We start from the raw sequence: 27,561 nt of genomic DNA, 5'->3' as shown, positions 1-27,561 counted from the left end.
CCTCTTCCCCACCTGACTCTACTGTACTCACTAAGGGGGTCATAAGCATTGGCAAGGCACAAATAAGACCATAAGATATAGAACTAGTAGCAGGCCATTCAGCCCATCGAATCATTTCCGCCATTCAATGAGATCATGGCTGATTTGATAATCCTCAACTCCACTTTCCTGCCTTCCTCCCCGTAGCCCTCAATTCCTTTTCTGATTAAAAATAGGTCTGGCTAGGCCAGACTTGCCTGGAGGTGTTCTGTCTGGACACACATTGTCCCCCCCGTCCCTCACTGTCCCTGGATGTAACCTGTGAGTGAAAATGAGAGAGAACGTGGGTGTAACATTACCCTGGTTTATCCCAGCGAGTCCCAAACACACATTGGGGAATGAATCCTGAGAGAGAGTGCTCAGTGGGACTCTGGGCCCTCAGGAAATGAAAGGACAGAATGGGAGAGGCTAGAACTTAGTAGAAACCAGAATCTGTTTTATTCCCCCTTTATGTCATCAGTGATTCACTCTGTTCAGCTCCACTTCCCCTTTTCATTTCTGAGAAGATTGAATTGACACTCGTTGGCCCTTCAAATCTGATTGTCAGCCTGCATTACCATGGGCAAGGTTCCGCTTCCTCCTACTTTCCAATAAAACTATTTCAGTGTAGAGGTGTTGGAGCATGAAGTCCCTCCATTTCCCCACCCTCCAGCCCGTGGAACTGTCAGTCCCCCCTCCCCACAAAGCAGGTCAGTTATTGGAAGGGATCGCTCACTCCTTATGAGGTCAACCACTGGAGACGTCTCTCTCTCTCTCAGGAATTAGGCTCAGTCAATGGGGCGGGTGGGGGTGGGGAGGGGACAATCTCCACCCCATCTCCACTCTCTTTTTCTGTTTTTGTTTCAGGTCAATTTAGAGGAATCAGGAATTGTACAACCCAGGCTTTTATCAGCCCTGGACTACAGCCCTACAGACCTGTGTACAGCCAGCACGGGGGTACAGCCCTACAGACATGTACACAGTCAGCACAGGGGTACAGCCCTACAGACCTGATACAGTCAGCCCTGGAGTACAGCCCTACAGACCTGTACAGCCAGCACAGGGGTACAGCCCTACAGACCTGTATACAGTCAGCCCTGGGGTACAGCTCTACAGACCTGTATACAGTCAGCACAGGGGTACAGCCCTACAGACCTGTATACAGTCAGCACAGGAGTACAGCCCGACAGACCTGTGTACAGCCAGCACAGGGGTACAGCCCTATAGACCTGTATACAATCAGCACAGGGGTACAGCCCTACAGACCTGTATACAGTCAGCCCTGGGGTACAGCCCTACAGACCTGTATACAGTCAGCACAGGGGTACAGCCCTACAGACATGTATACAGTCAGCACAGGGGTACAGCCCTATACACCTGTATACAGTCAGTACAGGGGTACAGCACTATACACCTGTATACAGTCAGTACAGGGGTACAGCCCTACAGACCTGTATACAGTCAGCCCTGGAGTACAGCCCTACAGACCTGTATACAGTCAGCCCTGGAGTACAGCCCTACAGACCTGTATACAGTCAGCCCTGGAGTACAGCCCTACAGACCTGTGTACAGTCAGCCCTGGACTACAGCCCTGTGGATGTATTGGAGAGAGTACTGAAGTGATTAACAATAATCAACAATAAGAAGCTGTTCCAGCTCATAAAGGAATCACGAACAAGAGGGCAGTGAACTAAAGTGACTTGCAAAAGACACAAACGCAATGTGATAAAAATCTTTTTCACTCAGTGAGTGATTTGGGTCTGACCCTGCCAAATGTACTGGCTGGAAGTACGGGTCAAGGTAAGTTCAATTGAAGCAATTATGAGTCAGACACATTGCTGTGGGTTTGGAGTCACATGTAGGCCAGACCGGGTAAGGGTGGCAGATTTCCTTACCTGAAGGACATTAGTGAACCAAATGGGTTTTTATAACAATTAACAATGGCCACTGTTATACTTTTACTGCCAGAGTTTAAAAAAATACAAATTCTATCAGAGTATTACCTGGGTCATTGGATTACCAGACCAGCAACAATACCAGGGCACCACCACCTCCCTTATGTTATATTCTGTACCTGAGCAAATAAAGAATTCTGCCTGCTTTCTTAACCATCTTATACACATGTCCTGTTACATTCAGGGATCTGTGGGTGTTCATTCTGAGGCTCATCACTAGGTGTTTTCCCATTAGTTACAAACTCCTTTGTTTCATTTGACCTGCATCATCTCGTAGTTCTCTGCACTGAACTCCATTTCTGCAGTCTGTCCCTGACAATCGATCACACAGCCAATACTGATGTTGTCTGCTAACCTCTTGACCATGTCCCTTACATTTGTGCCCAAGTCTTTAATAAATCCCATCGTACTGAGCCCTGCAGATTAGAACAGCCTTCCAATCACCAAAACACCCGCCAAACATTACCCTCTGTTTCCTCCTGCTGAGCCAATGTTTAAAACCAGTCTGCCCTGTGGGACCTGGTCACAGGGAAATTTCATGCACCCACCCTCATGGGGCTGAATGGCCTTCTTCTGTGCTATTCACAGTTCCTTGAGTCTGTGATGAATGTACTTAATGCTAAAACTTACGGGTTACATAAAACCATCTTTGTCAAAAGCCTTGCTAAAAGCAGCTCTGCGTCAAGTGCGAGGCAAGGCACAGAGTTGAGGCCTCCATGGCCTACTGCAGCTGGTATCTGATTTGCACCCATGCTTATTCAGCCCTTGCTCCATATCGCTGCAAACCATTTCTATCCAAATAACCATCCAATGCCCCTCTTGAATGCCTCAATTGTACCAGCCTCCACCACATTTCCAGGCAATGCATTCACTGTGTGGAAATGTTCTCTTCTTGCACGATCCTCGCTTCATTTGCACATCATTTGAATTCTGTGCCCTCTTGTGCTGTGAGCGGGAACAGCTTTTCCCTATCTCCTTTGTCAAGCCCACTCATCAAATGTCCTTTCAGCCTTCTTCTCTCCAAGGAGAGTAGTCCCAACTTTTTCAATATACCTTCGTAACTGAAGATTCTCATTCCTGGAACCACTTTTGTAACTCACTTAGAGTCATAGAGATATACAGCACTGAAACAGACCCTTCGGCTCAATTAGTCCAAGCCGACCAGATATCCTAATCTATCCCATTTGCCAACATTTGGGCCATATCCCTCAAAACTCTTCCTATTAAAAAGACATCTGGATGGGTTCATTAATGTTGTAATTATATCAGATTCCACCACTTCCTCTGGCAGCTCATTCCACACATGCAAGTAAAAGTTGCCTCTTCGGTCCCTTTTAAATCTTTCCCCTCTCACCTATGCCCTCTAGTTTTGGACTCCCCCATCCTGGGGAAAAAAACCTTGTCTATTTACCCTGTACAAGCAGCTCATGATTTTATAAGCTTATATAATGCCACCCTTCAGCCTCCGATGCTCAGGGGAAATAGTCCCAGTCTATTTAGCCTCTCCCTACAGCTCAAACCCATGATCGCTGGCAAAATCCTTGTAAATATTTTCTGCACCTTTTCAAGTTTGGGGTGGCACGGTGGCTCAGTGGTTAGCACTGCTGCCTCACAACACCAGGGACCCGGGTTCAATTCCAGCCTCGGGCGACTGTCTGTGTGGAGTTTGCACATTCTCCCCGTGTCTGCGTGGGTTTCCTCCGGGTGCTCCGGTTTCCTCCCACAGTCCAAAGATGTGCAGGCTAGGTGGACTGGCCATGGGAAATTGCCCATAGTGTTCAGGGGTGTGAAGGTGAAGTGGGTTAGCCATGGGAAATTAAAGGTTACAGGGACAGAGTATAGCGATGTGTCTGGGTGGGATGCTCTTCAGGATCTGCAAGGTATCGATGGGCCCAATGGCTTGCTTCTACACTGTAGGAGTTCTATAACTCTAAAAAAAAATTACCTCATCTGCCCCTTATCCACCAATGTAACAACGACCTTTTGGAATTCCACACTGTCCTCTTCACAGTTTTCAATTCTTCCAAGTTTAGTGCAATCTGCAAGCTTTGAAATTGTGCCCTATACACCAAGATCCACGTCATTGATATATATACCAGGGAAAGCAAAGGCCCCAACGATGACCTCTGGGCTACTCCACAACAGGCTTTGCTCCAGCCCGAAAAATATACTCAGACCATTACACGCTATTCCCTGTCACTTTGCCAATTTGTTTTCAACTGCATTTTTACTGTCCGTTTATACCATGGCCTATAACTTTCCTTAAAAGATTTGGAGCAGTTTCTGCTGAGCTGAATCCAGTATTCCCTTCTCAACAACAACTTGTATTTATTTAGCACCTTTACCAGTGGGAGAATGTCCCAAGAAATACAATCTGGCAAAGACAGGCTGCACAAGATGTCAGGGCAGATTCAGTCAAAGATGTAAATGTTGAGAGGTGAGAGGAGTGGCATGGTGGCTCAGTGGTTAGTCCTGCTACCTCGCCCGGGTTCAATTCCCCCCTCAGGTGACTGCCTGTCTGGAGTTTGCATGTTGTCCCCGTGTCTGTGTGGGTTTCCTCCGGGTGCTCCAGTTTCCTTCCACAGTCCAAAGATGTGTGGGCTAGGTGGATCGGCCATGCTAAATTACCCATGGTGTCCAGAGATATGTAGATTAGGTGGGTTACAGGGGGAATGGGTCTGGGTGGGATGCTGTGAGGTTCGGTGTGGACTTGTTGGGCCGAAGGGCCTGTTTCCACACTGTAGGGATTCTAAGATGATTCTATGATGTTGACAAGATGGGGAGGGGCAGTTGGAGTTGTGTATGTAAAGTGGTAGGCTTGTGGGAGGTGTATGTGTGTTGGCGGGGAAGAGTGTGTGTGTGTGTGTGTGTGTGTGTGTGTGTGTGTGGACTTCCAGGGCTGAGGGCCCTCAGCAGCAGATGGCATGGCAGCTCATGGTAGCACAAAGGGCACAGCTTTGCTTGCTGAGATATATTCTATTTGAACGTCTGCAGTAGATCAGATCGCTTTCTGGCACCAACGCTCTTCCTGTGCATCAGGATGAATCTCAATCCCTTTCACTAACTGTTTCCTGTCTGCTTTCAGTCACATCAGCTGATATTCCTCTTCTGAAGTTTCTTTTCACAACCCAGTTCCTTTTTCAGCATTTCTGTCACCAGTTCCACTCACACGACCCTGGGTGAGCATTAAACCAGCCCCTTCGCACTGAATGCTGCTTGGCAGCAGAAGGTAGTCCTCATACATGCACAGCTTCTAGCAAGAGCCACTTTCAAACATATTGGGAGCCTGCTCCCCTTTGCTGCCTAAATCCTATGATGCTGAGGCCCGTTCAAATCATTAGTTAAACCCAGGAACTGGGGGCTGGTGCTGCTATGTGTAGTGTTCATGTCCCAGCCTCTGAGCTAGGGGGCCTGGGTTCTAGTCCCATCTGCTCCAGATGTCTGTCAATAATGTCACTGAATGGGTTGATGAAATAAGGTTTGTACAAGTCAGAACGTCACTGCCTTGTTCAGCTCAGAACCACATTGACCTCAACCACTGAGCTGTCTGCATGTTTATGTTACTAACAAAACTCCAGGATTGTTCACCGTTTGCTGACGCCACCTTTCCTCTCTTCTGCCGCAAGGATAGGGTTTGGGGACAATCTGAACTCCATCCAGCTCCCAGGAGAGGCGCTCAGGTTCTCATACTCTGTACCCGACCCTTTCCACCTCCACTTCCTGAGGGTGACTGTGCCTCATCGGTCTGTGTGGAAATGTGATTGTCTCTCCACTCACTGGACTGCAACATGCAGCCAAATAAAGTTAACCGAACAGGCCAAGTGGCACAGCAGAGGCCATGCGGAAATTTTTCTCCGCACCACCCGCTTCCTGCTCACTGCCTGCTTGCTTTTCAAGCATTGCCAATTGACTTTAGAAGCCTCTCGCGACACCGAAAATGTCGCACCACCCCAACTGTCTCCTTAATGACAAACAGACGCTAGGTTCTATTCAACTTGAATATTACCACATAGGGAGATGCATTACCAAAGCTCACACTCATAGAATACCGTCCCTACAGTGTGGAAACAGGCCTCTCACCCCATACTGATCCTCCGAACAGCATCCCACCCAAGTGCAACCCATAACCCTAACCCTGCATTTTTCATGGCCAATCCACCTAGCCTGCACACCTTAGGACTGCGGGGCACCCGGAGGAAACCCACACAGACACGGGGAGAATGTGCAAACTCCACACAGACAGTCGCCGAGGCTGGAATCGAGCCCGAGTCCCTGGCGCTGTGAGGGAGCAGTGCTAACCACTGAGCCACTGTGCCATCCCATCAAGGCACATGCAAGAATGTTAAATTTCAAGCAACCACAACAATTTATACTACAGGAGAAAGAAGTACTGATTGGTTGTCAAATTGTCTGTGATTGGCCGAGGTGTTGCCAGGAAGACAGCAATAGGCTCCCAGAGCTCTCGGACAACTGAAAATGCATAGGGTTTGAACATACTCGTTTTGCTTCTGGAGAATGAATGTGTGTGGCTTCTAACAATAACAGAGCCATGTTACAATCTTGTATCAGTGATAATGGGAACTGCAGATGCTGGAGAATCCACGATAATAAAGTGCGAAGCTGGATGAACACAGCAGGCCAAGCAGCATCTCAGGAGCACAAAAGCTGATGTTTCGGGCCTAGACCCTTCATCAGAGAGTGGGATGGGGAGGGGGTTCTGGAATAAATAGGGAGAGAGGGGGAGGCGGACCGAAGATGGAGAGAAAAGATGATAGGTGGAGAGGAAGGGTCTGGGCCCGAAACGTCAGCTTTTGTGCTCCTGAGATGCTGCTTGGCCTGCTGTGTTCATCCAGCTTCACACTTTGTTATCATATTACAATCTTGACTGATTATCTGAATTGGTCATTACTGTAGCTATTAGTAGCTCTGTTCAGCAAATGCTTCCCAAATGCGGAATCACAATAAACAGGAGTAGTTTTCTTTCTTATATGACCTTGGTCACCATCCCCCCTTCTCCCTTATTGCTAAAAGGATGAAAGTCTCATCAGTTACATTAATGTGCAATCTACTTAAAGCTCTCCATCTCTTAGCATCCGACAGCGGGTGAAAGCTCAGCAGAGGGGTTTGCGAGTGGAAGCTAGAATTATTCTCGATGATAGAATCTATAGCAGATGGGAAACTTCCCAGGCAACCTCAAATAAAACATCATTTGCACTCAATTTCAGAAGGCTATTAGATAAGTTCAGAATGTAGTGAAGGAACTATGAAGGAAATAAGTGATTGCACCCAAGGACACTGAAGTTTTAAATAGATACTTTATTTTAGAGAAGACCTCCTCAATCGTTTTTATTCAGTCAAAAAGTATGAATCACATCTTTTTACCTCTTTCCACCCAGCTGTAATACTCATCTTAATAAAAAAGTGTGAAGCTCGATGAACACAGCAGGCCAAGCAGCATCTCAGGAGCACAAAAGCTGACGTTTTGGGCCTAGATTGCTCTCTGATGAAGGGTCTAGGCCCGAAACATCAGCTTTTGTGCTCCTGAGATGCTGCTTGGCCTGCTGTGTTCATCCAGCTCTACACTTTGCTATCTTGGATTCTCCAGCATCTGCAGTTCCCATTATCTCTGTAATACTCATCTTGTTCAACCTCTGAAATATATAAATTATTTTCTTACAAATAAACACGTAAGAGGTACGAGTAGAAGGCTGTTCAGCACTTTGGGCGTGCACTACTATTTAATATGATCTCAGCTGATCTCATCTTGGTCTCAACTCCCTTTCCTGCCTGTGCTCCATAACCCTTCAATCCAATATTAATTAAAAATCTGCCTGTCTCTCCGTTAAATTTCGCCGCTGTCCCGACGTTCATCACACTCTGGGGCAGTGAATTCCACAGATTGATTCCCTTCAAGAAAAGTAATTCCTCCTCATCTCAGTTTTGAATCTGCCAGCCTTTAGCCTAAAACAATGACCTCTTGTTTCCAGGTTTTCCCCACAAGCAGAAACAATGTTTAACAGGTTTACAAACAGACGCTCGGTTGTGCAGACCATGAATACTGCTGGAGTGAGAGGCATGTTGCTAAAACTTTTCGTCTTGCACTCATTCAGGGCAAATGCAAGATTACCAAATCTCAAACAATCACAACTTACGTTACAGAACAAAAGGGTCTCGGCCCGAAACGTCAAACTTTCCTGTTCCTCTGATGCTGCTGGGCCTGCTGTGTTCGTCCAGCTTCACAATGTGTTATGACAGAACAACAGAAAGAGCAACAGAGTTTCCCCAAGCTCCCAAGTTATTCAAAGAAGGGACAAGTTTTGAACCATTTCTGCAGCATGCAGAGAGCAGCCAAGCATTCAACACTCTTCAGGAGTATACACTGTTGTGAGCATTTAAAATTAGGCAACCTTGTGTTTGATGAGTGCAAGACGAGCAATAGAACATTAAGCTACGTATCTTGCAAAGACCCAAGGGGTTATGTTAGCTTAACCTTCTGCCTCACATCTCCTCCCCCTCCTGGATCAGGTCCAACTCCCTTTAATTCAGCTTAAATCCAAGTTAATATCAGACAGTCTGCAACATGAGCAACTTAGAATCCTGGAGATATACAGAATGGGAACAAACCCTACGGTCCAACCTGTCCATGCTGACCAAATATCCGACACAAATCTAGTCCCATTTGCCAGCATTTGGTCCATATCTCTCTAAACCCTTCCTATTCATTTACCCATCCAGATGCCTTTTAAATGTTGTAACTGTACCAGCCTCCACCACTTCCTCTGGCAGTTCATTCCATACACACCACCACCCTCTGCATGAAAAAGTTAACCCCTTAGGTCCCTTTTAAATCCTTCCCCTCTCACTTTAAACCTGCGCCGTCTGGTTTTGGACTCCCCCAGCCCGGGGAAAAGACCTTGGCCATTCACCCAATTCATCAGCTTACGATTATAATAACCCCCTCGTTTGACAGAATTCTCAGACATTGCACCATATGCTAGCAGTGAGGAGCAAGTTGATGTCAGAATACTCACCTTTCAGCAGGTCAGCAGCTCTGACAACAGCTCAATACCCATCCGGGGCACTGCCTATCACTGACGGCCAGGGAGGGGGGAGAGTGGGCTGGGGTCACTGTCCCGCCCGCTGCACTGAGCACCCATCCCCTCCACTGCTGGGGTGTCCCATCTGTGGGATACACGGCAGCAACTCTCCGGGGGTCAGCTGAACAGCTCCTCCCAGATCGGTGACCTCCAGCAGCAGAGAAGGACAAAGAACAGGATTACGGGAACGTCATCGCCTCCCCGTTCCCTGCCAAGCTGCATACCAACCAGGCTCGGGCAGATGTAAATACATACATAAATATATATATTTATTCCTGCTTGTCCGTCATCGCTGGGTCAGACTTCCAACACTGTGTGAGCAGCAGTATCACCAACACTGTGACTGCCCTTGTCAAGGAGAAACTCCGATACAAGATTCCCAAAGGCAAGTCAGGGGCAGGTCAGGTAATGCCAGTCCTGACGGCAGTGCCCACATTCTCTGAATGAAAGACCCTGCCAGTTATATTGACAATGCCCAATCACTGGCGATCACCCAGATTCACAGCAGGTGGGCTTCTCCTCTTTAACTCCTGCATCAGCTGAAACCCAATGCATTCAACCCTCCAAACGCTGTTTGATTCTCCACTGAGTTTCCGAGTACCTCCCCTTGTTGCTCCAACGGCTCTCACTTTGCGGGCAAATGCTTCTGGCCTCCGTTTCACTCTCTCTCTCTCTCTCTCTTTCTGCAAAGGCTAAGAGAATTATCCGCTATATGGGGCGGTTTGGGGAACAGCTCGCTCAAACCTCAGCAGCACCAACAAATAATCTCCACCTGGGCAGTGTCTCTGTCACAAAGCATTTCCCAGGGGCCAAGTTTAATAACATTGAGCCAAAGCAGGGGGACCAGAAGTTTGGTGGTAGGCAGTAGTTGAAGTACTAGATCTGAAGGACATACTTAAAGGAGAATGTTGATGAAGAGCCCACAGAGGGGGTGCTGAAGGACAAGGCCCAGTCATGTGGAGGGACAGCTGCCGATGCTGGGATGGAAGGAGTTGCAGCCTTCCTTCCAGTTGCTCCCGCTGAATTTCTCACTCGCTGCCCTGTGCCCTTGGAAACCAGGAGGGATCAAAATCTCCTTCACCCTTTGACAGATTGGTAAGCCAAGAAGGGAAGGCAGAGAGATTCCCCAGGATGGAGCTAGGCAGTTGAAATAAGGAACAGCTGATGATCCAATCCCCTCATCTCTTCCTTCCAGCCTATATCCTACCCGACATTACTACCTTCTATTTTCCTCCGAGTGCCTCATTCTACACTTCTTCATCTCTGCATCTTTACTGTGTTCAAGTCAAGTGTCAGACACTGTGACCTCCTCTACATGGTTCTCTCTCAGAACTGCAAAATCTGAAACCTCCTAATTCTCTCCATTCTTTGAGAACCTGCAGGCTCTAGCCTTAATGTCCTTCCGTCACTGAATCCTGTATTATCTGTAATCTTCCCTCACTTTTTCCAACTTTGGTTACCACATCTTGGAGCTTCCACTAGACTCTTCCCCTGGTAGGCCAGCCCATCCCACTTGTGCACTGCTTGGGTTGACTCACTATTAAAAAGGAAAAAATTATTCAAAGTGCCTGGACCACCATTAACATTTAGAACATTCTTCAAAATGAAAATAGCCAAGCAAGTTTATTCAACTGAGATAAGGGAAATTCTAAGCACTTCTTGTTTGTTCCTGGGAAGTAGGTGACACCGATTAAGCCAGCATTTATTGCCATTGGGAAGATGGTGCCGAGCTGCTTTTGTGAATTGCTACAGACCATTTGGTGTAGGCAGACCCTCAATGCTGTTAGGGAGGGAATTCCTTAATGTTGTCCCAGGGACACTGAAGGAATAGTGGTATATTGTCAAGTCAGGGTGGTGAGTGTGTTGGACTAGAATTTGTAGATAATGGTGTTCTCATGTATCTGTTGCCCTTGTCCATCTAGATAGTAGAGTTTGAGGCTTTGGAAGGTGCTGTCTGAGGATCTTTGGTGAATTTCTGCAGTGCATCTTGTAGATAGTACACAGTACTGCTACTGAGCGTCAGTGATGGAGGGACAGCATGTTTGTGGATGTGGTGCCAATCAAGCGGCTGCTTTGTCCTGGATGGTGTCAAGCTTCGAGTGTTGTTGGGGTCAAACCCATCCAGGCAAGTGGGGAGTGTCCCATCCCACTCCTGATTTGTGCTTTGCAGGTGGTGGACAGGCTTTGGGGAGTCAGAAGGTGAGCTATCTGCCACAGAATTCAAAGTGTCTGATCTCGGTCTCATAGCCACAGCATTTATGTGTCCAATCCAGTTCAGTTTCTGGTCTATTGTAACCCTGTGGATGTTGATAGTGGGGGATTCAGTGATGGTGAATGTCAAAGGGAAATGATTACAGCCCCTTTTGTTTGGGCTGATCATTATCTGGCCCCTTGTTTAGTGTGCATGTTCCTGCTGTTTCACAGAACCAAGTAATTATTACTCAATGCAGACAAGGCCATTCAGCCCATCATGGCTACACATACTCTTCAAATTTGCATGTTGGCATCATGCCATTCTTCCAGCTTATTCCCACTGCCTTGTATGTTGTTTCTATTTAAATAACCATCCCATGCTCTCTGGAATGCCCTATTAATCCTGCCTCTACCACATTTCCAAGCTGTGCATTCCAGAACTGAATGTGTGAAAAATTTATTTCATTCTCTTTTCCAATTGCTCCTTTTACAAATCACATTAGACCTGTGCCCTCTTGTCCTCACTCTTGTTATAAGTGGGAACAGTTTCTCTCTGCTGATCCTGTCCAGGCCACTCATGACATTGACAACTTCTATCAAATCTTCTTTTAGCTTTCTCTCCTCCAAGGCAAACATTGTCAACTTCTCCTTTCTATCCTCCCAACTGGAATGTCTCATCCCTGTAAGCAATCTCAGAAATCTCTTCTGCACTCTGTCCACTGCATTCAGAAACATCCTAAAGTGGGGGGCCCAGGCTGTACACAGCACTCCAGCTGAAGTGTATCTCACATCTTATATATAAGTTCAGCAATAACATCTCTTTTTGCCACTTAGCCAGTGTTAGGTCCACATTGTTACAGCTTTTACTCGCAGTTTCTACAAGAGGAGCAGCATCTGTAACAACCGCACAATGCAGGATCCACACTGCTCTCCATCAATGGTTAATAAAATAGCTAAACAACTTGCAAATACTGAGAGATAATGGGAACTGCAGATGCTGGAGAATCCAAGATAACAAAGTGTGAAGCTGGATGAACACAGCAGGCCAAGCAGCATCTCAGGAGCACAAAAGCTGACGTTTCGGGCCTAGACCCTTCATCAGAGAGGGGGATGGGGTGAGGGTTCTGGAATAAAGAGGGAGCGAGGGGGAGGCGGACCGAAGATGGAGAGAAAAGAAGATAGGTGGAGAGGAGCATATAGGTGGGGAGGTAGGGAGGGGATAGGTCAGTCCGGGGAAGACGGACAGGTCAAGGAGGTGGGATGAGGTTAGTAGGTAGATGGGGGTGCGGCTTGGGGTGGGAGGAAGGGATGGGTGAGAGGAAGAACAGGTTAGGGAGGCAGAGACAGGTTGGACTTGCAAATACTGAATGGTGTGCAAGAAAGGACACTGGGTAATCCAAGATGGAGGACAGGAGAACGTTGTGGTTGCTCCTTTTTTGAGTTTTTTTTCAGCGTTCAAAACTATTTCCTCAATATCTTGGAGCAATAATTACTGTTTTATAAGCTGTTGCATTGTTTTGGACAACATTTAAAAGGCATTTGGATGGGTATATGAATAGGAAGAGTTTGGAGGGACATGGGTCAAATGCTGGCAAATAGGACTAGAATAATTTAAGATATCCAGTTGGCACGGTTGAGTTGGATCAAAGGGTCTGTTTCCATGCTGTACAGCTCTATGACTCTAATAGCAAATAGCCAATTGATGCACTGTAGCTATGCAGCTGTAGGCTGTGGGCGGATTAGATTCTGCCTAACTCTCAGATGTCTGGCCTTGTTCTCACCAGAGGGTTCACGGCCTACAAATAGAAGCTGCTGTGAAGTTGCAAACTGAAGTTCGACCAGCCGAATGGCCTGCTCCTGCTCCTTTCTTTTGTGTCCTCACCCTCTAACAGCAAGGGACTCAGTATAGACACTTCCTCCCGTGTGGTAGTGAACCACAGAGACTAGAAGTAGCCCAGGCAAGGCACTCTATCCTGATAGAGAGGCAGGAGGGAGCCCTACAGTTATATGTAGGCAGACAATGGTTAGCCAAGTTGCTCCAGGGAGTTTACAGAGTGTGCGGTGGTCTTATTCAATGTATAAGATTCGAAAGGGGCTGAATGAGGTGAATGCCCGGAGGATATTTCCCTGCATGGGGGCATCTACAACAAGGGGACACAGTCTCAAGACAAAGGGTTTCCTGGTTGAGATGGAAATGAGGAGGAACGTTTTCTCTCAGAGAGCTGTAATTGAAATTCTCCATCCCAACAAAACACTGGAGCTAGGGTCAGTGAATTGATTCAAGCCTGAATTAGACCGTTTACAGATTTTCAAGACAGAAGGGAGCCAAGGGTTATGGATGGCCTCAGGCACAAAGTACAGTTGTGGCCACAGTTAGATCAGTCAAAGTCTCGAATGGAACGGCCTCGAGGCTCTGAATGGCTCACTCCTGCTCCCGATTCTGCCAACCTTACGTTCTAAACATGTCGGAGTGCTACTGGGCGGTTAATGTTGTTCGGATTTGCCGAGCCAGTTTAAGTCACTTTGAACACAGAGCTCCCCAGTTCTTTCACAGACAGATTCAGATCAGAAGGAATTCCTGACGGATTGACCTGCTGAGCAACCCATCCACTCACGTGTGGTTCTCATGACAGGATTAGCAGAACTGAAAAGACAGAACGCAAAACCAAGCAGAGAGCCTGGTGCAAATCAACACATCTGGATGAGAAACAGGCCAATCGGCCCATTGGCACTACTCCTTTTGAAGTCATTGTCTACTGTCATGGAATCTCTTGCCCCTGCCAAGGTGGGCTCTGTCCCTCTTCTAGCCTGCTGTCATTTCTGCCCCCACGTGGCTCAATTGCTACTGTTACAGCCATTTTATTTGTTTGCCTTCCTCTCATGGGGAAGTCTCCTCTCTAATCGTTCACCTCAATAGGTGACTGTTCCATTTTCCCATTTTTAGTGAGCTGAAAATTAATTTTCCAAAGAAACTGGCACTGGAGAGCCCAATCAGGGAGAGCTGACCACCATCCCAGAAAGGAACTCTCTTTCCTTATCCCGCACTCAGTTTTTGCACAGACGTTGGCAGATTGAGCTCAGCCCAGCTATTCGGAACATTGTCGAAGGGGTTGGTGCCCTGACACAGCAAGCACACTTCCCAGTTCCATACAGGAGCGCTTAGGCTCCACACAGCCAAAGGAACCTCTTGGGGGTAAGTTCACTTCCTTTGGAATCCAGGATGAACTCGCTTCCTTCCTCCCACTTTCCTAAAGTATGCATCCACTTGGCTGACTGATCAAAGAGAGTCTGTTCTGATGATGCCGATTTCTACAATGAAAGGGGGGCAACATCAGAAATGTTCCTCAACCGAAGACTCCCCAGCACTGTAGTTGACAAGGCCCTCAGTGATGTCCAACCCATCTCTTGCACTTGGGCCTTCACACCCCCCTCCCCCAACCCCACCTCCATTTCCCTCCCCCAACAACAATCAGGACTCCCGGTCCTCACTTGCCTCCCCACCAATCTCTGTATCTAAAGGATGGTAGGTCACCATTTCTGTCAACTCCAACAGGATCACATATTCCCCTTCATAAAAACCGAAAGAACTGTGGGTGCTGTAAATCAGTGACAAAACAATAGAAATTGCTGGAAAACCTCAACACGTCTGGCAGCATCTGAGGAGAGAAATCAGACTTAATGTTTCAGGTCAAGTAGCCTTTCCTTAGAACTTCTTCAATTTTGAGGGAGGATCAACCTAAAACCCAGAACTGGAAAAACGGCATCTCATCGTTCATTTGCGGCCCTACAGCCTCTTGGACTCAATACTGGGTTCAGTAACTTAAGAATCTGATAATATCCTTTTTTTTACCCGCTCCCCACGCTCTGATCCTTGCAGCACAGCATACTCCTTCTCTCCTACTCTCATCATCACTTCTTCAACTTCTCCTGTGACTCACAATCAACAATCCCCCTCTCCGTCTACCTCTTCCCTACCTCTTCTCTGGACTCTGTCTCCACCTATCTGCTCTCCTCAAATACCCTCCACCTATCTCTTCACCATTAATACCACTTTCTCCCAGCTGCTATCAGTTCTGAAGAAGAGTCACGGGACTCGAAAAGTTAACTCTTATTTTCTCTCTCCACATTTGCTGGCAGGCCTGCTGAGTTTCTCCAGCAATTTATGTTCTTGATTAAAGAGTGAAGTTTTTAAGGGGGCGTGGCGGGAAGAGGGGGTAAGGGGAGGGAAGTGTGGGGAGAGACTGCAGAAGAGCAGAGACAGGAGGAGACTGCGGAGAGGGAAGGGACAGAGAGAGAGATAGTATGAGAGAAGGAGCACAACAGGGGGAGCAAGGACAGGTGAGGGGGGGAGTAGAGGTGTGGAGAGACAGACAGAGAAAGAAATAGGGGCACAAAGTTTAGGGACAGAATTGCAGATTGCCACAGGCCAGGAATGGAGGAGAAAAGAGATCTTGAAGAGAGCTCTACTGTAAAGTCCTTGTGGAATGAGCAACATCTCAAATAAGCTCTTTAAAAATGCTGCATCAGGGCACACATTTCCTGTGCTCAACCCAGCTTCCGGTGTCACAATTTCTTTCACTGCCTTGATGGCGTACCATTATGAAGTGGGAGATCAGGCTTTGCAAACTCAACAGAAATCTGCATTATCATTCCAAGCCCTGCCTGTTAGGCAGAAGAAAAAAATCAAAACTTTTCCAACCCACCACCAGGTGTAGTCTATTTGTCAGCCGACACTGCGTAAACATGCAAGCAGCAGTAGGCCATTCAGCCTCTCGATCCTGCTCCACCCTTCTAGCTCACAACTGAGCGTCCATCTGAACATCATTTCCCCCGCAACATTCCCATATCCTTTCGATGTTGACCGTACCAAGAAAGTTTGTCTTAAACATACTCAGTCACTGAGCTTCCACAACCCTCTGGAGGTGGAGAATTACAAAGGTTCACCACCCTCTGGTCGTCCCAGTCCTGCATCCTGAAGTTCTGTCCCCTCATTCTACTCCACACACCCCTACCCCAAGCCAGGGGGACATATCCCTTCTGCACCCACTCCGCTGAGCTCTGGAAGAATTTGGTACATTTCAATGAGATCACCGCTCCTTCTCCAAAAGTCAAAATAATACAGACCCAGTCTCTTCAATCTCCTCGCAGGACAATCCCACCTATCCCAGGAATCAGCTGGATGAATCCCCACTGCACTGTCTCTACAACAAGTAGATTGGTCCTTAGATAACTGGGCCAAAAATGTACAAAGATTTACTGGTGTTTGTTTCAGTGGGGGAAATTTACAGAACTTCTGCTCAACAGCTGGGTGGAGCTGGTTGGAATCGCTGTTCTGACCCCAGGTCTGGGAAAGAACACTGGCTTCCACAGTCGAGCAGCCTTTCACTTCAAGCTCGATTGCTTGCCTCCCTCCTCTCTCCTACGCAAACCCTTCATGGACCTCACACGGTAAAGCCCCTGCAGGCAAGCAGTTCAGCTGTCAGTGTGCAAGACGAGCTCTGTGGGTGACTGTGAGTTAGCAACAGCAGGGGAGGAACCTCTGGTGGTTACAGCTTCAGCTGAGCGAACGCGGCTTTCTTGCCAGGACTACATCAAAACCTGTCTAGAGCACGGCAACAACTTGAATTTACATAGCACCACTCAAGTCCCAAGGCAACCTGACAGCAGGAGTTATTCACCAGGCTGATCAAAACCAGGCTGGATTTTAAGCTAATAAAATGTAAGGCTGGATGAACACAGCAGGCCAAGCAGCATCTCAGGAGCACAAAAGCTGACGTTTCGGGCCTAGACCCTTCACCAGAGAGGGGGATGGGGTGACGGTTCTGGAATAAATAGGGAGAGAGGGGGAGGCGGACCTAAGATGGAGAGAAAAGAAGATAGGTGGAGAGGAGAGTATAGGTGGGGAGGTAGGGAGGGGATAGGTCAGTCCATGGAAGACGGACAGGTCAAGGAGGTGGGATGAGGTTAGTAGGTAGATGGGGGTGCGGCTTGGGGTGGGAGGAAGGGATGGGTGAGAGGAAGAACAGGTTAGGGAGGCAGAGACAGGTTGGACTGGTTTTGGGACGCAGTGGGTGGAGGGGAAGAGCTGGGCTGGTTGTGTGGTGCAGTGGGGGGAGGGGACAAACTGGGCTGGTTTAGGGATGCGGTGGGGGAAGGGGAGATTTTGAAGCTGGTGAAGTCCACATTGATACCATTAGGCTGCAGGGTTCCCAAGCGGAATAGGAGTTGCTGTTCCTGCAACCTTCGGCTGGCATCATTGTGGCACTGCAGGAGGCCCATGATGGACATGTCATCTAAAGAATGAGGGGGAGTGGAAATGGTTGGCGACTGGGAGGTGCAGTTGTTTGTTGCGAACTGAGCGGAGGTGTTCTGCAAAGCGGTCCCCAAGCCTCCGCTTGGTTTCCCCAATGTAGAGGGAGCCACACCGGGTACAGTGGATGCAGTATACCACATTGGCAGATGTGCAGGTGAACCTCTGCTTAATGTGGAATGTCATCTTGGGACCTGGGATTTTAAGCTTCAGTGATAATGGGAACTGCAGATGCTGGAGAATCCAAGATAACAAAGTGTGGAGCTGGATGAACACAGCAGGCCAAGCAGCATCTCAGGAGCAGGAAAGCTGACATTTCGGGCCTAGACCCTTCATCAGAAGACTAGGCCCGAAATGTCAGCTTTACTGCTCCTCTGACGCTGCTTGGCCTGCTGTGTTCATCCAGCTTCACACCATATTATCTTGGATTTTAAGCTTCTTCCTCAAAGCAAATTAGACGAAGAAAAGTCAGAAAGCTTTAAGGAGAGAAACCCAGGGCCTTGGTAACTGAAGACAGAGCCATCAGAGGCAGTGCAGTTCAGATTGGGAACAGAATCAGAAGAGTGTGGAATGAGTAGAGGAATGATTCTACCGTCACATTTATTTTACACTGAGAAAAGCAACAAAATACAGGAAATTCTTTTCCCACCACTGTCGCCACGATCCAGCGCCATTTTGAAAAGTTTTAGGAATAAAAAAAATATAGCTTAAAGAAATAAAAATGATAGAGTTGAGAGAGTCCATCAGTCCCCAGTCAGCTGATCATCGACAATGCCTGTGCCACCCATCCCTCCTCCACCACCTCACTGCCATCTACACTGGGCCCACCCTACATCAGAGTCACCATTCTTTGGGCTCCATCTTTTGGTGCCGGGCCAATCCTCCTCTGCCACTGCCACGCCACCACTTTCACTGGGCTCACCGCTGGGCCCACTTCTTCAATTTCACCAAGATGCCCTTCTGCCACCGCTTCACCGCCGCCAGCACCCGACCCAACCAACGACAAAGTCACCGATCCACAGGCGCCATCTCTCGCCGCAGGGCCTACCTCACTGACATTGCCTCTGCTGACATAGCAGCTGCCGATTCCGATGCCGGGTCCCGTGCATGCACCGGAAAAGTAAGCAAGGGCCCACCCGAGGCCGCGCTGGGACCACCCGAGTCCGCCCTGGGCCCAACCGCGTCTGCCCTGGGCCCACACGGGACCGCCCTAGGTCCACTTTGCCCGGGGTCCACCCGAGACTGCCCTGGGCCCACATGAGTCCACCCTAAGCCCACTCCGCAGGGGCCCACCCAAGTCCACCATGGACCTCCTCATTGCCACCAATGCCTGTCCAACATCAAGACAAAAGGTCAGCAAAATGAAAAAGAAGGAAACAAAGAAGAAAAGAAAAGAAACAAAAAGTAGTCAGAGCAGATGAGCCCGGCTCAGGGGCCCCACTCTGCCACCATTTTGATGACAGTATGAGGCCCATGTCGTATATCTATCAATTGCTACATCAGTTGTTAATTTTAAATCTGCGACAGACACACATTTGTTAAGTGAATGGGTTAAGGGATATGGGCCTAAAGAAATATAGTTAGTCCACAGATCAGCCATGATCTCACTGAGTGACGGAAAACAGCATCATAGAATCCCATTGAGTCCACACCATCCCTCCGAATTGCATACCCCTACACCAACCACCCCCCCACAAACCTGCATTCCCTACGGCTAACCCACCCAGCTCACATATCTCTGGACACTATGTGCAATTTCCCACGGGCAATTCAACAAACAAGCACATCTTTGGACTGTGGGAGGAAACCCACGCAGACACGGGGAGAATGTGCAAACTCCAGACAGTTGCCCGAGGCTGGAATCGAACCCGGGTCCCTGGCGCTGTGAGGCTGCAGTGCTAACCACTGAGCCACTGTGCCTTGTCAATTGAGGAACTGAATAGCCTTCTCCTTTATCTGAATGTGAACTGGCGAGTTCCTTAACGACCTATCCCTTTTCCCTTCCTAACCTGTATAGCTATCCATAGCATGTTATTGGCAACCATAGCAACTGAGCTGTTCCCCATGAACACAGTGCTTTCTCTCTGTCCCAGGTGCCATGATCATTAAGGCCTCCCCTGGTCAGAGGGGCCCAACTACTGGACCCTCAACACTGTTAATCTCCAACAACCCATGAACTTTAACAAAGTAAAACATCCCAGGAGAATTCTCGGGCAAAATTTAAGACCCAACCAAAGGACGAGTGACCAAAAGCTCAGTCTGAGAGGCAGATTTTCAGAAATATCTTAAAAATGAGTAGATAGATCGGGAAGGAATACCAAAACCTACGGCCTAGGCAGCTGGAAGCATAGCCAACAGGGGTGGAGGGAGAGCTATAGGGATTTGCAAGGGACCAGAGTTGGACATATGTAGCATTTCTGAAGGGTTGATGAGCGTGAGAGGTTTCAGGGAATTGACTTACCAATCAGTAAGGAAGAGAAATGAAATATTGTTTTGTTATCGACACAAGATGGATTGACTCTGGGGGAGAACTAAGCAGTAGGTAATAGAGTCAGTATAACTAGGAAATAGAATGAGCTGAATGGCCTCTCTCTGCACTGTAACCATTCTGGGATCATCAGTTACGTTCACACTACCACCTGGCACTCTCAAAGACATCAGCACAAAATTCACACCAACAATCCCAGTGCAATACTGAGGAGTTCTACACTGTTGGTGGTACCATCTTTCAGGTGAGACACTTAGATAAAGTCCCATTTGCTCTCTCAGGTCACACAAGAACATGCAAATCAGGAACAGGTGGAGGCCATTCGGCCCCTCAACCCTGCCGTTCCATTCAACCCGATCATGGCTGGCTGTGACCTTAACTCCACTTCTCTTCCCACCCTGGTTACCACACTTGTTAGTCATGAAGCTATCTGCCACACACAGTCATTGGACCCCATCTCTGCCATTGCCTCGGGGAGCGTTCCTAAGACTCACGCCAAAAATTTCTCCTCATCCCCCGCTCAAAAGGGTGGCCCTGGTTTTTAAACTGAGTCCCATCGTTCCGGCTTCCCTCAAGGGCAAACACCCTCTAGGTGTACGGCCTGTCAAGTCCTCTCAGGATAATTTCAATAAGATTATCTCTCATCCTTCTAAAGCCCAGTGGGCACTGATACTATCCGCTTGGGGCTTTCCTCACCAGGCAAGGCCTTCGTCTCAGGAATTAGCCAAGTGAAGTTCCTTTGCAAGTTGTTATGTTGGTACGTTATTGTGGTCAGCCTTCCTTACAGGGTATTTGGAGCATTTAGTCAGAGGAGCTCACCTGGTACCTTGTGGGTATTTGCCCCCTCTGCCAGTATGTGGCACTGGGGTACAGGTTTCTCGAGGTGGTTTGCAGGCACCAATCCTGCTTTGTCTTAGGCCGATCTGGTGATTAGTGGGAGAGGGGCAGACCCCACCATTCAGTCTCTACAAGAGAGGCTCTGTCTTTGAGCCGCAAGAAGGTTCACTGCATGATAGCACTACGTTGGTCAAGCAGAATGACCAGGGCCTTAGGGAGCTGATACAGGTAGATCGGCTCCCTCTGAGAACTGGAGCAGAATCCTTGTCTGTCCCCCTATGGGCTCTGTGTGTGAACTCAATAGGATGCCTACATAAACCCCTTCGGAACCATTTCCTTCTACTGCTACCCATGCTACTAGGTTGTTACTGGGGACCATGCCACAGAAATTAGCTTTTTTTTGGCATTGGCTGACTGGGCACAGAGGTTACCCAAAATGCCTCAGAGAGGCGCAGTCCAAACTTTTGACCCTGTGAGAGGGATGGAGAATCGAAGTGTGTTGGTGGGGGTGGGAAGCACATCTCCCCAAGATGGTTCCTCACCTACACACTGTCGCTGCCGGCAACTCAGCCTCAACGGAGTTGCCATGAAGATGGAGGAAGAGATGGGGGAGACTCGACCAAACGAGAGAAGAAAATCTCTGCAAGGATTCGGCTTCCACCAAAATGGCGGCTGGGGTCTCAGGTTGAAAATGCAGCATCAGCAGCTTGACACGGCCTTTCATGTTTCACATCTTCATCGTGCCCTCATCCCACAGTCTCCCATCCGCCCGTCCCAGTCTCCTGCCCTCCCGCTCCTGTTTCCTAGGCCCCCTCACGCCCGACCGCAGTAAAATCACGGTCACCACAGCATGCCTGACCTGCCACACAAAAAGAAAACCTATCGGAATAAAAGTTGGATAATGAACTCCTCTGAGAGAAACCACGAAACGCAAGCTTCTCACCAGCAAATCGGCTTTGGAGCTCCAGCTTTTCACACACACACACACACACACACACAGACACAGACAGACTTCTGGCTACACACAAATGTCACAGGATGTGGTGGGTGCTGACCTAAATGGAGGCTAAAAACCAAATATCTGTGAAAAATAAACACACGTTCTCCAAACAATGGCCGTAATTTCGTATTCACTGCCTGGGGTCGCGGCAACTGGGAGACACCCCACCCTGACACACACCCCCGTTACATACCGTTCTCCTTTGCATCCCCCATGTCTCTGTCACCTCCAGAGCTGACACCTCAGTCTCCGGGCAATTGCAGCGACAGCTCTCTGCCGTTCGGTGGAGCAGCCGTCACTCACAGCAAAGGCAGAAGTAGCGAGAGGAGCTTGTTAATGCTTTAGTCGAGGCTCTGGGCGAGGGGTTTGGCAGGGAGGCAGGAGAGAGGGCTCGGTGCCCAGCTGAGAGAGGCTGGCATCACGCAGGCCCCACTGGCAGGCAGCAGCTGCTTGCTCCCAGCCCTCTGAAGGGCATCGACCCCATCTTCCTCCAGCCCTGTGACATCAGCAACGCTGCAAAGTCAGTGATACTTCCTCCCCAGGCAACACGCGTGCACGACGCTGCAGCTCTGAACAGCTGGCCAAGCCCTGCCAGTAAAGTCCCACACACCCGAAACAAAAGAGTTTCCTGCAGAGCGGGGGGAGGGGGGGGAGACAGGGTGCTGGGAGGATGACGGAAAACGGGAATTTCCCCCTGCCTGGAAACTTCGGAGCTGCCGATCTTTATCCCCACTTCCCCTCTCCCGCCTCGTCGCCACCTTCCTGTGGGCCCATGCCTGGTTTTCCAATCCAAGCAATGGCCCATTCCCCAGCTCCACCATGCTCCTCCAGCCTTCCGGGATTTCCGTGCTGCTGGTGCACCCCACTCCATTCTCCGAGCTGCGCCTTGCCTTCAGCCGCCCAGGATCCAAAGCTCTGGAACCCTCTCCGCAAAAATCTCCCCACCTCCTTATCGCTTTCCTCCACTGAGACGTCTACCCTCCCTCTCCCCTCATTGAGAGGCTTGTTAAAATCCCGTTACTTCCGAGTACGCTCGTCCTCACATCTCTCAATGCCACTGTTTGTGTGATAATGTGTCCCCCCCGCAACCCCGTGTGGTGCCTTGGGGCACTGTACACAAACTGTACAGTGCACAGATATCCAATTTGGTGCTGCTCACTGCGATTCCCAGTCTCAGTTGTCACATTGCCAACCCTCCAGGAATGTCCTGCCAGAAATTAAAGATGAATCTCAAGCAGGGTGGGAGGAGCAGTTTCAAGACAAAAAGAGCAAAAGAAGTGTTTAATTGATGGAGAGATAGTGGGAGCTGCCGATGCTGGAGAGTCTGAGATAACATAGTGTGGAGCTGGATGAACACAGCAGGCCAAGCAGCATCAGAGGAGCAGGAAGGCTGACGTTTTGAGTCTGGACACTTCTTCAGAAAAAAAAAGTCAGCTTTCCTGCTCCTCTGATGTTGCTTGGCCTGTTGTGTTCGTCCAGCTCCACACTGTGTTTAACTGATGGGGTTTTTTGGTACTCTCCCATTCATTTGTCACAAAATATCAGAATTAGAGGCAGAGGCTGTCGAAAGTGAAGATGGGAAATCATGGCGGGGGTGAAAAGTTTCCAACAAAAACACGTGAATGTCACATTTGAAACGACCGTACAGACGGTAGTCTGAATTTGTTATTCTTGCAATGCGGCCCTGACAAGTTAACGCTTCAGAAGCACATCTCTGTCTTCAGTAAATTCAAGACCATCCGAGCGTGAATCCTATTTCTCGCCTCTCCCGGGAGATTCTCAGCACCTCCCCCCACCACTCCGAATGGACGGAACATCTCAATTTCAGGACCCAGGGAATTGAGGTTGTATGGGGTGGAAGCATTGGTTGGAAACTCTGAAGGACCGAAGCTGGGAATCTCGGGGGCTGTGATCTCCACTAGGGAGGACAGAGCTGCGGGATTGGTTTGGGTAGGGGGAGTCAAGCGGCAGAAATGTATAGGACCACCAACTGCTCCAAAAATTAGGATGAACACCTCAAAGCCAGGCCTGGATTTGGTGAGTCACCCACAAAACCTGACCCACCAGCACCACCTCCCACCAAATTATACTGACCCAATGTGGTCAGCCAATCAAATACAGGTCCAGGGATCAAGTTCAGATCCCACTGTGGCTGTTTCAGACTTTCAATATGGTTTTAAAATAATTTTTAAAGTCCAAGAATAATCATCTTGTTGCGAGAACAGAACTGATTCACTCGTATGCTTGAGGGACAGAGACCTCTTGGGTTTACCTGGGTTCATTTATGCCAGCTCCACTCTCAGACAATTCAGATAGCTCTACAGATGGCCAACATGGGCCTGAAGGGCTGAACAGCCTCCTTCCACACTGCAGTGACTCTTAATGGCCTGCCAGAGGGCCCCAGCAAGGCACCAACATCTCAAAGATCACTGAGAATGAACAATATGTCAGTGAGCCCCACACAGATCAGACTTCACTTTAAGGGAACTGAATACAGTATTCATTAAACCCACTGCGGCAATCGGAGAGTGAGGGAGGGAGTGTGGGGCGGGGGGGGGGGGGCCGGTGTGGCAGGGAGACTGAGAGTGACAGTAGAGACAACCGGGGTGGGGGGGGTGGGAGACAACAGAGATAGAGGGGAGAGAGAGAAGTGGGAGAGACAGAGTGAGAGAGAGTGACAGTGGAGATAGAGGGGAGAAAGAGTGAGAGAGAAGGGAGAGACAGAGGAGATAGCGGGGAGAGACAGAAGGGAGACAGTGTGTGACAGGAGATGGTGGGGGGGGGGGAAGAGAGAGAGAGAGAGAGAGAGAGAGAGAGAGAGAGAGAGATAGATAGAGAAGGGAGCGAGGGAATGTTGGGGGGGGCATATGCGAAAGGAGAGACATGTAAGCGAGGAAGCAGGGACAGACAGAGCACGGTGAGAGAAAGAGGGGCGAGACTTGGGAGGGGTGGGGGAGAGAGATGGGGAGATTGAGAGAGAGGGCAGATAGAGAGGAAAGGGGAGAGAGAGAAGAAAGAGAGGGCGTGTGAGGAGAGAGATGGGGGTCTGGAGGGAGAGAGAAGGGATGAGAAAAATAAAGGGTGAGTGAGAAAAGAGTGAAACAGAGGGAGCAATGAAAGTGACAGAAGTGGGTGGAGAGAGGGAAGGGAAGAAAAAGAATGGAGGCAAGAGAGAAGGAGGAAGTAAGTGAGAAAGAGAGAGAGAGGATGTAGTGCTGAGCAGACACAAGGTTTCCTGGTAGATACTATTTACAGAAAAAGCACAGTGAAGCTACGGTGAGCTGGCAGCATTCACCAAAAGCTGGTGACAGGGAAGTAACCATTAACCTATCAGGGTGTCACTGACTTTGTATCTCTCTAGATCACATTAAATCAGAAACATGGCTGTCTTCTCACTCCAATGCTGAACTCAGCCGCTGTGACATTGCCTCGATGCCCCATATAAACAGAAGTTTCCATATTCTTTCCCCTCCATTCCCTTTGCTGAGCTGTTCCCCAATCCCCTGGGCCTCCCCACCCCACCCCACCCACCAGTGATCCTCCAGTCCCTCTCCCAGGGACCTAGTCGTCATTGCTCAGTAGGACAAGCAGTGAAAGGTTCACAGGCCAAACCACACTGAGAAAACTGGGCGGCACAGTGGCTCAGTGGTTAGCACTGCAGCTTCACAGCACCAGGGACCCGGGTTCAATTCCAGCCTGGGGCAACTGTCTGTGTGGACTCTGCGCATTCTCCCCGTGTCTGCGTGGGTTTCTTCCAAGTGCTCCGGTTTCCTCCCACAGTCCAAAGGTCAGCTGGTTAAGTGGATTGGTCATGTTAAATTGCCCATAGTGTCTGGAGATGTGCTGGCTAGATGAGTTAGCCATGGGAAATACGTGGGTATGGGGATGGATTGGGTGGGATGCTCTTTGGAGGGTTGGTATGGGCTGAATGGCCTGTTTCCATATTGTAGGGAATCTAATCTAATCAAAACCCCTTCTTTCACCCTGGCTGACCTCCCAGAGGGGGGGAAAACAGGTAACGGAGAGGTAAAAGTGGGGTGGAGGAAGAAGAATAGGGTAGGCAGGGAAAGGGAGCACCGTGGAAGGTAAATCCCAGGACCTTCTGACTCCAGAGGTCAGTCTTACAATGAAAGACACCAAGGCTGGGAATATGATGTGGTCCAGGAGCAACTCCACAGAGCCCAGCCTCATGCACAGACATCGTCTTCCTGCACCACCCAAGCAGCCTCTATTCATCAGTCACACTTTTAGTTTTGGTTCATGTTCACCAGACCCGTAGCCCCCCTCCCACTGTCTGTGGACCATACATAGAGTGGGGCCCACAGCTCTGATCACCCCCCACCAATGTAGACCCTGTGGCACATCACCCCAACCCATCCCCAGCAGCACCAGAAGTAGGATTTCCTACCATGCACCATGTCCACCACAGAGACAGCTGTTTCCAGGAGACTGTCATTATGATTCAGCGAGGGGTACTGGCCAAGGACAACGTGCAGGGCCATCACCATGGCCTCCAGCCTCTCGTGCAGCAGCTCCTGATCCACTGCGACATCAGCTGTAAGGGGACAGCACACACTTAACACACTGTGTATCAGAGGGTATGTGTGTGTGTGACAGTGTGTCTGAGTGTGCGTGTGTGTGTGTGACAGTGTGTCTGAGTGTATGCCTGTGTGTGTGTATCAGTGTGTCTGAGTGTGCGTGTGTGTGTGCGTGTGTGTGTGCGTGTGTGTGTGTGCGCGCGTGTGTGCGCGTGTGTGCGCGTGTGTGTGTGTGTGTGAGAGAGAGAGAGAATGAGTGTGTGTGTGTGATAGAGTGAGTGTGTGTACGTGTGCATGTCTAAGAGTGCGTGTCTGACAGTGAGCATGTGAGAGTGAGAGTATATGTGTGTGTGAGAGAGGCAGCGTGAGTGCATGTGTGTGTGTGAGAGTATCTGTCTGTGTCTGATATGTGTGTGTGTGAAGGAGTCTGTGAGAGACAGTGTATCATGTGTGAATGTGTATGTGTGTGTGCATGTGTGAGTGTGTGTGCGTATGTGAGAGTGCGTGAGTGAGTGAGAGCGAGTGTGAGCGAGAGCGTGTGAGCGAGAGCGAGTGAGTGAGAGTAAGAGACAGCAACGGCGAGTGAGTGAGAGAGCGAGTGTGTTGGAGAGTGAGCGAGAGAGTGCGTTTTGTGAGAGAGTGTGTGTGTGAGAGTACGAGTGTGTGAGAGAGCGCGAGAATGAGTGCATGCGTGAGAGAAAGAGTATGTGAGAGAGAAAGGGAGTGCATGACAGAGAATGTGAGAGAGAGTGCATACGGGAGAGAGTGAGAGTGATTGAGCGTGTGTGAGAGAGAGTCTGTGTGAGAGACAGAGTGCATGAAAGAGAGAATGACAGTATGAGTGAGAGTGTGAGAGAGAGAGAGATTGAGTGTGTATGAGAGAGTAGTGAGTGACCATGTGGGAGAGAGCAAGAGCGACAGTGTGAGTCTGAACGTGAGCATGAGATTTTGTTTTTCTTATTCATTCATGTGATGAGGGTGTCACTGGCCAGGCAGAATTTATTGCCCAGAGGCCAGATGAGATTGGACCACATTGCTGTGGGTCTGGAGTCACGTGTAGGCCAGACTAGGTAAGGATGGCAGTTTCCTTCCTAAAGGGCATTAGTGAACCAGATGGGTTTTTCC

General features: G+C 49.1%; 1 protein-coding gene across 4 annotated transcripts in view; it reads right to left on the bottom strand.

Annotated features, from left to right (window-relative positions):
* Positions 1–27,561, bottom strand: part of gmip (GEM interacting protein) — a 103,535-nt gene that overhangs the window by 69,785 nt on the left and 6,189 nt on the right. For 3 of the 4 annotated variants that reach the window (XM_059639968.1, XM_059639969.1, XM_059639970.1), the window contains exon 2: positions 26,307–26,453. In XM_059639968.1, the coding sequence (XP_059495951.1) occupies positions 26,307–26,453 (147 nt within the window). Of the gene's footprint in view, positions 1–22,091; positions 22,385–26,306; positions 26,454–27,561 lie in introns of those variants that run through there. The other variant, XM_059639971.1, reaches the window with a different exon arrangement.

This window comes from Stegostoma tigrinum, chromosome 35 (assembly GCF_030684315.1).
Source record: "Stegostoma tigrinum isolate sSteTig4 chromosome 35, sSteTig4.hap1, whole genome shotgun sequence".
NCBI classification, from domain to species: Eukaryota; Metazoa; Chordata; class Chondrichthyes; order Orectolobiformes; family Stegostomatidae; genus Stegostoma; species Stegostoma tigrinum.
Note: the sequence above shows the minus strand (reverse complement) of the source record. Positions and strands in the feature narration are given on the sequence as shown.